The 13,086-nt window shown below is 30.1% G+C and overlaps 1 protein-coding gene across 4 annotated transcripts in view; it reads left to right on the top strand.

Moving 5' to 3' along the window:
- Nucleotides 1-13,086, top strand: part of LOC118196536 (uncharacterized) — a 248,138-nt gene that overhangs the window by 224,071 nt on the left and 10,981 nt on the right. For 3 of the 4 annotated variants that reach the window (XM_085816935.1, XM_085816936.1, XM_035367998.2), the window contains one exon: nucleotides 1,942-2,169. The exons of the other annotated variant lie outside the window; for it this stretch is intronic. In XM_085816935.1, the coding sequence (XP_085673061.1) occupies nucleotides 1,942-1,977 (36 nt within the window). In that variant the 3' untranslated portion in view covers nucleotides 1,978-2,169. Of the gene's footprint in view, nucleotides 1-1,941; nucleotides 2,170-13,086 lie in introns of those variants that run through there. 4 annotated transcript variants of the gene reach the window in all.

Raw genomic sequence — 13,086 nt, 5'->3', positions numbered from 1 at the left:
CTAAATCATAAGACGCTTAAAGTATTAAATTACACATTTTTTATGAAACTTTCGTTTGGGATTTTCTGTATTCCTTCTCTTACATTATAATTACGTATATTAATCATCATTATGAACTTCATTTGAAAAACTATTTTACACATTTTTGGATCAATAACATTTTCTTCTGCTTGTAATTCCAAAGGTTCCTTTTTGACATTGAAACATTGCATTGCATGCAGATCGCTGTTTATATTCTTTACGAATGTCTTCACTTCATAATGCTGAAGGCCTTCACCAAGTTTCTAACTTTACATAGTCCAATTAGACTAACAAAGCATTTTTCCAGCTTTGTCTTCTTGTCTTATTGTTAATTTTGATCTTCTGTGTCTGTTAAAGTCTCTAACATGAACAAACATTTGATACTGTTTCATTATGATATGTGTCACAGCAGTCTCGCTAAATACTTAACTGTAAAACTCTTTTCTATCTGTAATTTTTTTATTTTACTTTTATGCATAAGGATTATTATGACTTTTAAGGCTTCTTATAAATTTTAAGAGGTATATGATCTATAAGGTATCACTGGCTACAATCTAGTATACTAGTGCTAGATTCCCACACTTTTAAATACAGTTTGGAAATCATAAGTACAAATGACATTACAGTGCCTTCCTAGTAATATACGAACTCGAAGAAAATATACTAGTCTTCAATCCTCTGAATCAGAAAATTAATTACTGTGAGAAAGGTAATTTTGCTTTTGAAATATCGTGTTTTATATTTTAAATAATTATGATCATTTGATGATAAATAACTTGAATATGAATTTTGTGCCTATCTTAAGCGAATCTAATGTAAATGACAGAGAGATTGGGCTATAATATGTTTCGTTAATATGAAATCTGCTTTAATGGGATTGATTAATCGGTATAAATTTGCTTGTAAAATCATAAATACACGCATACGGGGAAAATATACGCATACGAGACACCAGACTTTATTGTGATAGAGGTACTGTTCCGTGATGATATATCCAGTGAAGCATCCTACAAAAGCTCAGTGCGAACTTTCCAAAACATTTTCATGCAGTTATTATTTAGAAGAATACATATACTAATATAAAGCCTTTTTTGGCAACAGTTATTGCTGACACCTTGCACTTATTTCGAAAGGTATTTTACAATATTGTTGATTTTGTGGTGAAATTTTAGATTATTCATGATAGAGCTTCGAAGTTAGAGTTCGTTTGTAGTTGGTCTAATATTGTGATGGCGTTGTGTTAATGAGCATGAGAAGAAGTAGTGTTCTGGACATCTACTTTCGCCACAAATACAGTTGTCTGGGGAAGAGATATTTCTCTCGAAGTAAAATACTATCAAGGACGTAATATCATATATGATATTAAAAATATCTTTTATTAGTCGCACATTAAATAATGTAAGTATTAGAAACAGTATAAAGCTGCGTTTATATAGTGTTTAAATTGCTGAGTTTGTTATAAGCAATGTACCATTATAAACTTAATGATAAGTAAAGGTCTTGATTGATTTAATTACGGTAAATCACGAGAGAAGTATCTGCCAAAGAAGTGATATTTTCGCAGAGGATTTTTAAGCCATTCCCGTTACGCATGAGAAAACTCCAAAGTTTCATACAGCGAGTCGCTGCGAGAGATCCCGGAACGAACTACTTTTAATCAGCAACTTTAGCCACTTGCGCACTTGTCGATAAAGTTCTCATACAGCAAATATCAGTAATTTTATCTCACACAATGATTTCTCTACCAGATTCTTGCTTGAAATAATCTATTAAAACTATAAACGAGAGAACGAAGATCTAATAGCATAACTTCATGTAATGCGCAAATTCCGAAGGCTAAATTATAAGCATTTCTGTAACAATGACACAATATTAAAATTTTGCATTTCATGTTTGACAGATATGCAATTTTATTTCCAGAGGTTTAACCCATGGAGGTTAGAATGGATGGAGTAAGAATGACGTCACAAAATTGAAGCCAAGGAAATCTGCAAGCTCAGAAAAGTCTTTTTAGGCATAATTTGGATAAAATACAGTTGAAACTTCCACTGATCTGTCAGATTTTACTACGTATACATTTGCGTTATAGTTATCATTTACACATTTTCATGTACCTAGATTTTATTAAATTTGAAAAAGTGATTTCCATTCCTTGTGATTTTTCTATATAAGTAGAAAATCTTTTATGTTAAGTATTAAAATTATAACGTGAGGCTTAAAACGTTCAATGATGTAAGCAACGCCGATTAGAATGTAAAGAAAAGCAACCAAAAGTCCGCTTGTGGCAGTGGCCATGATAAGTGGTGACGTCTTACCGTGACGTTTCATGGCTTCCTTTTCTTTGCACAGACATACAGAGAAAGCTTACTCCATCGATTCTAACGTCCATGGTTTAAGCTATCAAAGGCTGCCGCTGAGATCTCAGGTTCATTTAATTTAAGATTTTATAAAATGTTGGTGTCGCACTTAAATGCAAGTATCACATTATAATAGAGGTGACTATACACAAGTCTCACTCGCACACGAAAATAAATAAATAAATGAAAATACAAAAACAAACTACGATCACTTACGAAAAGAAACAAACTACGCACTATTTTTTTAAAATTTCGATTACGATATATGTTTACTAAGAGTGTTTTTTTAATTATTAGTCACTTTGTGATATATTTGTACATACAAATAAAGGGTTCCTGGCAAAAAAACTGATACTTCAGAGTCTCAAATGCATTTCATTATCTTTCTATGGATTTATAAAAAAAAAATCATTTTGGTTTATGCTGACTTCAATTTCACCGATTTGCTAGGATGATATCCTCGTCTAAAATCAAAGGCTACTTCTTAGACTAAACAATTCCTCGAAAAACGAGGTCATCATGTAGATTTCTTTTTAAGTACTTGTCGAAGCAGTGCCCTCACCGGTATTGGAGCTTCGGACCTACAGATCGCTAGTTGGACGTGTTTCCAATTATACCTCAAAGGCAAGCGTGAGAGAAGAAAATTCCGAGTATTCTCTCGCGCTTAAAGTGTGACTGAGAATTAGGGGATTTAGTTGTCAAAACCAGTTGGTGACGAATTATCATTAACCTCAGCTTTTGTTCAGGCATCACTCTTGGAGTCATTAAGTACTTGTCGGAGCTGGAACTATGAAAAATGAGCAATGCACTTGCTAGGATTCAAACGTTGGGTCTCCCGATTGTTAGCCGGGTGTACTGTTAATTACGTGATGAAGACATCCCATAAAGGAGCAGAAAATTCTTTGTAACCGTTAACCGAGTGGTTCTGGTAGTTTTCAAAATCTCAGTTGGTTTGGCTGTGTGTGATTTTTCGCGATTTTTCTCATGTGTATCGTGAATACGAGCTACTTTCCTTAAAACGTCCTCTATGAAAGCACCTCCTTATATAGATATATCTTGTGTGCGTTGTCATAGTCAAACAAACTAACCTCCAGAGAGGAAAAGAAGAAGAAGAAAAAAAAAAAAAAAAAGAAATTTCTCATAACAGTTTTTAAAAGGTTAAACACTTCTATATATAAATACATACAAACTTTAAAAAAAGCTACGATTTTTTTCTTTGTATGCTGATTTCAGTTGAATGCCTAAAACAGTTTTAACATACGATGTTTAAGCTTAACATACGATGAAACTTCTCTTTTAAGAATTAATCATCCAAGAATTCATGGTTACAGAACGTAAAAACCATTTATATAAAACAAGCTGTAAAAAATAGGAAAAAAAATCTGTTGTGATATTACTTCAACGCGAATTAATGTTAAAGGAAGACTTGTGTATTTATTCAATAAGAAAATTCAAGGTGTAGTTGATCATTTTCTTCAGTGACGTTAAATCCGCTAACTGAACATAATTAACACGTGAGAAAATGTTTAATTAGCGGTATTTAAATCAGATACACGTTGCATCGTTTTCAAAATGTGTTTCTATATATATTTCTGGTATTATTTCAGTTCTATGAGATAATTTATACTTACTTTCATTAATATAGTTTAATCATGCAATGATTTCTATTTTTCTGATGATTCTTAGAATATATAGTTATATTCCGCTTTTCCTGGAATTGATGTATTTTTTCAAAAAGGCTAACAAAAAATGAAAAAATAAAAACCGAAAAAGTTTTAATTTTCACTTTAAGTACTTAAATAATTATATTCATGTCATGTTTAAAATTTATAAAAAGGGAAACAGTGTTAGACATAGCAGCATATGTTATGAAATAATACGCAAAAGAGATTATTAAACCTAAAATTAGGAGAAATCAGTCTTAGATTAACAATTTATTTTGTTTAAAAAAGGTCTACACTCATTTCAACATATTTTCGAGATTATTCTGCAAATTTTGGTAAAATGCTTTTGCCTTTCTAAAAAAGATCCTGGGTCTGCTTTTTCGAAATATGTAAAGCAAACATCCGCCTTAAGCTGATCTTTACCTAATTTTAAGCAGAATAGTACCAAATATTTTATTCTTAAACATACTGTGTTGCACAGTATATGTTTTTACAGCGCTAATTGAAAGCGCTATAAAAACTAATTCCTTAAAAAGTTGCTGAACGCTGATAGTTCGAGCTGGGTTTGATTTCAGGCGAACTTGGTTGGCTGCATGGAAGTTTTCGTGGCTACGATTAAGTTCCCTTCGGAAATCGCTCCACGAAAGCATCCCTTATCCTAGGCAGATAGCTCTCAAGTGTTTTGCCATAATCAAGTAAGCCAACCATACCTTTTAAAAAAGTTGCAAGTCATCGTTTTTTAATGATTGTCATTTTATTTAAACCTGTTTTTCGTGGAACGAAATTCATATTTTTTTACATGGATACTACAGTATGTAGGTTATGCGACTACACAGTTGCTACCAACTGCGCTGTAGTGGCATACAAAATGACGAGCAAAAATTCTGTAGTTAGTTAAGACTGTACATAATGCACTTAAACATATATTTTATTTAATTATGCTAGTCACTTAGGTGAATAATGCAATGCATTAGGAACATGTTTCATAACTGTTGCTAACTACACAGGCGTTACATACTGTAATGCATTAGAAATATCATTTGTAAATTATACTATCGCCACGGGTATATAATGAAATGCACAGGGAACAAATTTTATTAATTATTCAGATGATGTAAGTGTTTATAAATAATTAATTTGCAAGGTTATTTTATTGTTTTCCAATTTCCATAAACTTAAGTTTAATGAATTATTTTAATTTAGTTCATAAAAATACTTGTGTTTGATTATTAAAATGGTTTGTGAATTCCAGTGGTTTATGAATCATTTTGGTAATCTTCCAGAATTTTCTTTTACGCTTCACTGATATATATATAAAAAATGAATGGAACAGAACTTTCTGTAAATCAAATTAGTGTCGCGTGTCGAAAATAGAAAATGCCACATTAGAAATTTTTTTAATCTCAAATGTAGCCTTACTTCTAATCCCCAAATTATGTAGACAAACTTTTCAGCGACCTTCAGGAAAACACCAGTAACAGCTTAATTTTATAAGCAAAGAAAATTGCAAGTTGGAACTTCAGAAAAACTCTGTAAATATAATTCGAAAATAATGCAAAGATACGAAAGTGGAAAGAATTGATTGATGCCAGTTACCTTAATACATTATATGATCAGCAGCAAAGCTATGTTGAAAGCAAAAAGAGAAAATAAGATAGGGCATAAAAACGAAAATACAAAAACTATGCATTTGTTTTTCCGCTTGAAGCTTGAATACAGAATTTTGGTTATGCTATTAGATTCCAGTTTAAAGCTTTTATGTTCCTTCAAGTTTAATGCAGAAAACGTCGGATAGGAATATTTTAACTCTTTAAAGTAACATTTATTGAAATCTAAATAAGCAAGGTTCGTGATTTTTGCTTTCTTGTACGAAGTAAAAGAAGTATTGTAATCATGAAATATTTCGGGTATCATTATTTCAACGAAAATATCAATTTTGACCGCTCTCGAATGCATTTAAACGATGTCATGTACGGACGGAATAAAGGACTTTTTTTTTTTTTTTTTTTTTTTCGAAATGTATTGTAAAAGGAATTTGAAATGGATTCAAAAGAAATTTTTTGTGACGTCTGTACGTACGTATGCATGTATCTCGCATAACTCAAAAACGAGTAGCCTCAGAACGCTGGAGTTTTGCATATGGGACTGCTTCGTGCAGAAATTCTAATTTTAATTGTAAAAATTTTTTTTAATCTCTTTTTAACTGTATTTGGTGCTTTATGTTTTTCTGTATTTTACAATTTTTAATGAACATATTTTGAGGTTTTGTGTATTTTTTCCTTGCCGCGAAATGAAAACTGAATTAATTGAATGAGAAATATATCTCTAATGAAATTCGAAAAAATAGGTTTAAATGAAATGCAGCAAAAACTCTGTATAATTTAATAGGCCGTACAAGGAAGACATGCGGTGTCTGCATCAGATTTTTTGTTTTAAATATCACACAGATAATATAATTTCATCGAAAAACAAGAAATGAATAATCTGAAAATAAGCGTTAGAATATCATATACTAAGGTACAAATAATATAGTCATCCATTTATTCATCAGCGAGAGGCACTTAAATATAGATTCTTTTTAAATTTCTTTGTAATACATTACTGTTTATACATTATTATTAATGTTATGGCCAATGTGTACAATGAACGTAAAGTTTAGTGAAATGACACGTCATTGACGGCTTTCAACATGACAGCTGGACAGGTTCGAAATATGCTATAGTTTACCATACTTAATACCATATTTTTAATTAATAAGTCGTTCTTTAAGATCATTTTGGGTAATAGGTCCTAGAATTACTGACAAAGAAACATGAAAATGCTTGCATCAGAGTGGTACGAGAAGAAAATATTACGTATAAATATAGCAAAAGAGGTTGCCAAAGATATGTATTTTCATGGAAGTGATGAGTACAAATGTCAGTAGCATGAAAATGGGCGTTCTGCGACAGGAGGAGCTGAGGAGGTGGTCAATGACGTCACACAGAGGGCGGGGCCAAAGGCAACGTCATCACACCAAAGGGGCGTGGTCTCGAGTTGAGTTGAGGTGTTCGTAGACTGCTGGTTGAGTTGTAGACCCCTTGCTTTTCATTTAAAGTTAGTTTTTTTTTAATTTGGCAACGGGAAATATTTTCTGCATCTTAATTTTGATGATATAGCGATGCTGCCCTCTCTTGACGAAAAAGTGAATTATATGTTTTAGAAATATATTTTTTAAGTCTGGTGATAAAATTATTCAATGCGCGACTCTGAAAACAATGTAAAAGAAACAAATATAAAAAAGACTTTCCTTTAATGATAGTTCATCATGTCATGAAAATGAAATTACAAGATAATTTGTTTTTATTACTCAATTTTATTCTGATACTTTTATCCTTTCTAGTTTTAAATGAAACTTTAACTTATTTCTTAGGTTTTCTGTTCATAATAACATATTCATTTACTGTCATATTTTTTTAATACTTAACACGTTTCTAATTTGTAATATTTATTTAATTTCCACATACTATTTTTTTTCATACATTTCATAAATTTCAGCACACCCTGATTTTTAACTTATATGTTATATTTCACAAACGTTCCCGCACATGCTGTTTATTTGTTACATTACTTAATTTTAGATGCAATTTAACACTTTTTTTAACGTTATAATGTTCAATATATTCTGAATTTTAACTTCATTTACTTTTTTTAAACCACTCTAGTATTCTATACACACTTTAACTTAGTGGTATGAAATTGTATTTAAAAAGAAACGTTTATTTTTCGTAATCTTAGTTCTTTTACTAAATTTTCTACAGAATTTCTAATTTCTTTCACGTGTTTAACAATATCTTCCTTACATTACCGAATATTTTTTAAAAAAACTTAAGTCTATAACTTTTAATTGCTTTTCTTACGTTCATGATTTCCCTTCTGTGTTTATATTTCTTAATTCTAGTTTAACTTATTTATTATAATGTTTTTATTTCTGTCTCATCACTCGTAATTCCAACATTTTATCCCTTTTTATTCATTTTAACGATATGGATTGTTTTCATTTACTCCATATTCAAATATTTCCTTACAATTTTTATAATACTTGTTTTATTCCTCGATCATAATAGATCATCTACAGGTTTTACTCAGAAATTTCCATTCACAACTTTACAGTTTAATACCATTTATATCTAAATGTATTTCTTTCTCATATAGTTTTATGGTCTTCAAAGTTTCTAACATCATATTTAGTTTTAAATCCCGATTACCTTTAAGTGTGTTGATAATTTTCATTTCTAATTTTACAACCACGTTCAGTGTTTCATCCACACATACCAAAATATTTCTTACATTTTCTGATATTTAGTCTATGTCATATTTCAGTACTTCAAATGAATTTACACTGCTCACACTATAATTTTTTCATGTTTTAGAGACACTAACTATACTAATTTTACTATTTTTCCTGCACTAATTGCATCTATGTTAGCACTCATGATAAACTAGCAATTGTTTTGCATCACATACATAAAGAAATTCTTAAAACCAACTTTTTCAATATCGTACTCAAATTACTGTTTTCCAGATGGGAATTACCAGTATTCTTTGGTTTTACTCTGTTACATCTTTTTAAATTTTAACATCTTACTTTTAATTCTAACATACATCTTTTAAACAGTTTTTTCTTTTAATGATAACCTTACCTTATTTGTTCAAATTAATTCTTTCATTCACCTTCTTTGCTACCTTTCAGTACCTTCATAATTCACTATGCAAACGCAATGTCTTTCACTGACATTCTGTTTAATAATACCACAAGTTTCCTTAATTGACAAAAAGCGAATTATTTCTCATTTCAAAATAGAACTACTATATTTTTGCACAAACATTACCTTTATCCATTCAAGCCACCCCTTAACCTGTAACTGACGTAGCGATAGGAAAGGAGATTCTTATCATATGCTCTTTCGACATTTGAGGTTTCTAGAACTTCTTTGACAAGTATATCAATACCATCAGAAAATATACTTAACACTTTTACCCAGTTTAAAGGCAACATACTGTTATAAGAATGGTTTTAGTTAAATTTCTAACACAAATAAACGCATTTTGTGCTAAATAGGCATAAACATTTAGATTCAGAATATTTCTTTTTAATCCGATGTAAGACTTGAATTTCATTCATGATACGGATTGTCTCTTGATTTTCTTTTTGTTTACCTTACACTAATAGAAAATTTTTATTTTACAAGTTCAGCTTTTAATGAAATAGAAATAAAAACTACGATACACCTGCTGTTTTTAAGAAAAGGAACTTTGATATATTTCTGGAAATGTAAATGCTTTTAGAGTTTTCTTTCAATAACGTTGATTTTCATTACTTTACTAACTTCAATAATTCTCTTATTAGCTAATATGAATGAAAGAAGATTGTCAAAAATGTGACACAGTATAATTCTTACGAACATACATACCTTTACCAGCATACAGATATTACCGATTGAAATGAAGAAAGATACAGATATTTTACTCCAATCTACATTAAATTAAAAAAAATATTTAAACTTTCATACATTCCAAAGGATAAACGAAAACTCAATAGATATTGTCATGTTTGTATATATGAGATAAAAGTTTTATGAATGGTATTTAAAGTAATGCTTAGAACTTCATAAAAGCGAACATTCACTATGTTAATACACATATCATCAGTTATTTACATTAATCAATGTAATATTAATCATTACATATACTATATGCATATATATTTAAAGTTTAATTGTCTTACAATTGAATAATTAACTATTGAGAGAAAGAGGTTCATATCTTACACTATTTAATTCACATGGAACAAATTTTTCCATCAACCACATTGAACCACGTTTATTAAATTCGCCAAAGCTCTTTTATTTCTGCATTTTCACACTCACGACACATTTTAAATGTAACTATTGATTACCATTTCAAACACCGATATCATAACTCAGTGTAAAACTACATCATAACTCATTTTTTCCCTACTAACTACAATTTTATATGTTCAAGAAGTACATCTAAGACATGATCATTTTCTATGTTCTAGCAAATCGATTCAATTGCGAACATACTATTAAGACTTGCGATTTTAGAAGACTTGCATGTATTAACGATGTCAACGTTTCTTCGTTTTTGTAAGATTCGTATCAAACCATGTCGCATTCGAATGTGGTGTAAGAGATCACTTTTTCTTTTAAACACTTGTAAACAATAGATGCAATTTATAAGAAGAGAAGTATCATGCTGTTTCAAAACATCATCATCAGCATATTTCTGTTTCTTTTGACACCGGCAACATTTAAAAAAAAGTTTCGTGAGATATTCTTCAAATTCTGTTTTACTTGAGAAAATGTCCGAACTTTCAATACGATGTAAAGTTTCATATTGTTTTAAATTCTTATGCTCACTAAATATTTTTTATCGCGATTTACTCTTAAAAGTAACTTTATAAGTTTTCATATCCTTTTTACATGAAAAGAACTTGTGATTATTCACTACAAAATTCTAAGGCGACTTTTCAAACTACAAACTTAAATTTCTTAGGACATACACTACATCTGATGTTTCTTTCATGAGATTTCAAATATCTCTTCAGATTACTCGTATTCAAGAAACCTTACAAATATATCACATAAGTTCAGCGAATAATCGCTTCATAAACTCTTAAATTTTCAACACGAATGAATCACTTGAAGCATATACTGCACTGTAAACATACAATACTTAAAAAAATTGTTATAAAAAATAAAAATACATTCATTTCACCAAGAAGCTTTTCTATTTAAATACATTTATTTATTTCCAAAGAACAAGTTTCTGTATTATACATAAAATATACTTAGAATTTTCTTTCATTAGTTAATATCAAATTAACAACAATATCCATTTACTGATATTTGATATACATGTTTGCTTTAAAATTAAAACTAAAATTTCAATATATTTCTATTAAAAAAAACACAAGGAAAAAAAAATACTCATAACATCAACCAAAGACAGAAATTTAAATAGAATAGCTGTACTTATATTAGTGCATTTTTATAATCTTCATAACATTTCGATTCAAAAAACCTATTACAAAATAAATGAAACATTTTTTTCTGCCTTAAAGAATCTCTTATATTTTTTAAAATTAATACATAAAAATATATCTTCCCCAATATATTTAATTCTGTCCTCAACACTTATTACAATGCAATCATGTCTTGTTTGTGAAGGATGATTTACAATGCAACCTTCGCATTTATATCGCTTTTTTATCACTGAATTTAATTCAGTTTTGATAGAGTTTATGAGTTCTTTAAAAAGTTCATCATCATCACTTACCATATCCGAACAATTGTTTTTACATTTGATTTGCAACGGTAAAATAATTTCAAAAATACTTTTATATAAAGTATTAGATACATCAGGAATAATTTCTTTCAATTTTTTTAAAATATCACAGTTTACTTTTAGGTATGTAGGTTTTAGTTTAAAAGAATTTTCATCTTGTTTAAAAACTTGTTGAAAAATACACTCACCTTCTTTGTTGAAAACTACCAACTCATTATTGCAAATGATGCTGGCACTCATATAGACAAGATTAAATTCATATATTTTTGAGGAAAATTCTTGGCATGTTGCAGGAGTTATAACAACACCGCGTGTAGTAGGGTATAATATTTTATTTTGTTCCACACATTCACGTAGATGAATGTTCATTCTGTTTTCAAACTGATTTATGGACACAAAATATCCCCAACCAAGAGTGCACTGTGCAATCAACTTCGAACTTTCTTTTTTCTGTTCTCGATTATTCGGCATGAAGATATTTTCAGGAACAGACTTCATATAGTGGGCAAACCAGTCATCCTCTGGAAGTTCATCCTCATTATCTTCCAAGCGTCGTTTTTTAATTTTCGAAATTTTTATGTTTCGGAATGTGATACTAATTCTAGGATCTTTAACGTCAGGTTGAGAGGGTATTCCGTGCATCCAAAATTGATTCGTTGGGGGTTTCATTACAAGGAGAGTTCCATGAGTTAAGTCCACGCTTCGAGATGTGAAATTTCGCCTGGTAAATACCATTTGACGTTTTGCACCTAAACTGATGATAGGTATATCACTTTCAGGTTCGAGACAAGTTTCGTTGTCTTTATGCGTTGAAATTTTCGCCACTCCGTCAGGATAATAGTTCAATAAAGCAAAATTATATTTTTTGCCAGTTATCGTTTCAACATAATCTTTTACATTTAGAAGAGTTTGAGTCCATGGTTCTGCACAAATGCTCGTTCCAGAGAATTCGTAACTAAGTCCTTCATCACCAAAACCGAGTACCTTTCTTTGTGGAACATACTGAGTCCCATTAATTTCAAAACTAATATTTTTAAAATCATAATTTGTTAGTTCATCTAGCAAAATATCAGCTTCATTTCTTGAATAAAATTCTTCGTATAATTCCACATTTAACTCTGTATCACATATATTCCTCATATTCGCTTTTGAATCTAACGACAATTCTGAATGATATAGAGATACGTAGCTTTCTTAAATAGCAAAAATTATCTATTAAATACATTAACGAAATGATTTCATCAACACTTATCGTAATACATTCTTGTCATGTCTTGTTTGTGAAGCCAGTCTTTCCGGCGTCATATGTGTAAAAATAATCATGATAGGATAGTGGGAAAGAGTTATAGTGTCCTAATGTTATTCTGAACCTCGATATTACATATATGCATAAGGAGAATCTTAAAAGCATCATCCACTTATCATGATAGAGTAATGGAAAATTTCTAAAACTCTGATAATCATACGCGAAAGAATGTATTATCTTAAGGTTGTTGTTGCTATTCCAAGTTTGACAATACATACAGAAGTGAAGGAAGACCCTTGATGAGTGCTGCACGTTATCATGATAACGTGAAGTCTACAGCGCTTATCAAGGATCTTCCTTCACTTCTGTAACGTGCAGCACTTATCAAGGGTCTTCCTTCACTTCTGTATGTATTGTCAAACTTGGAATAGCAACAATACATCACAAA

Source organism: Stegodyphus dumicola, chromosome 5, assembly GCF_044657685.1.
Source record: "Stegodyphus dumicola isolate Sdum_Otavi_A_Nest chromosome 5, ASM4465768v1".
Classification (NCBI taxonomy): Eukaryota; Metazoa; Arthropoda; class Arachnida; order Araneae; family Eresidae; genus Stegodyphus; species Stegodyphus dumicola.
The sequence above is the reverse complement of the archived record's forward strand: the minus strand, read 5'-3'. Positions and strand labels throughout refer to the sequence as shown.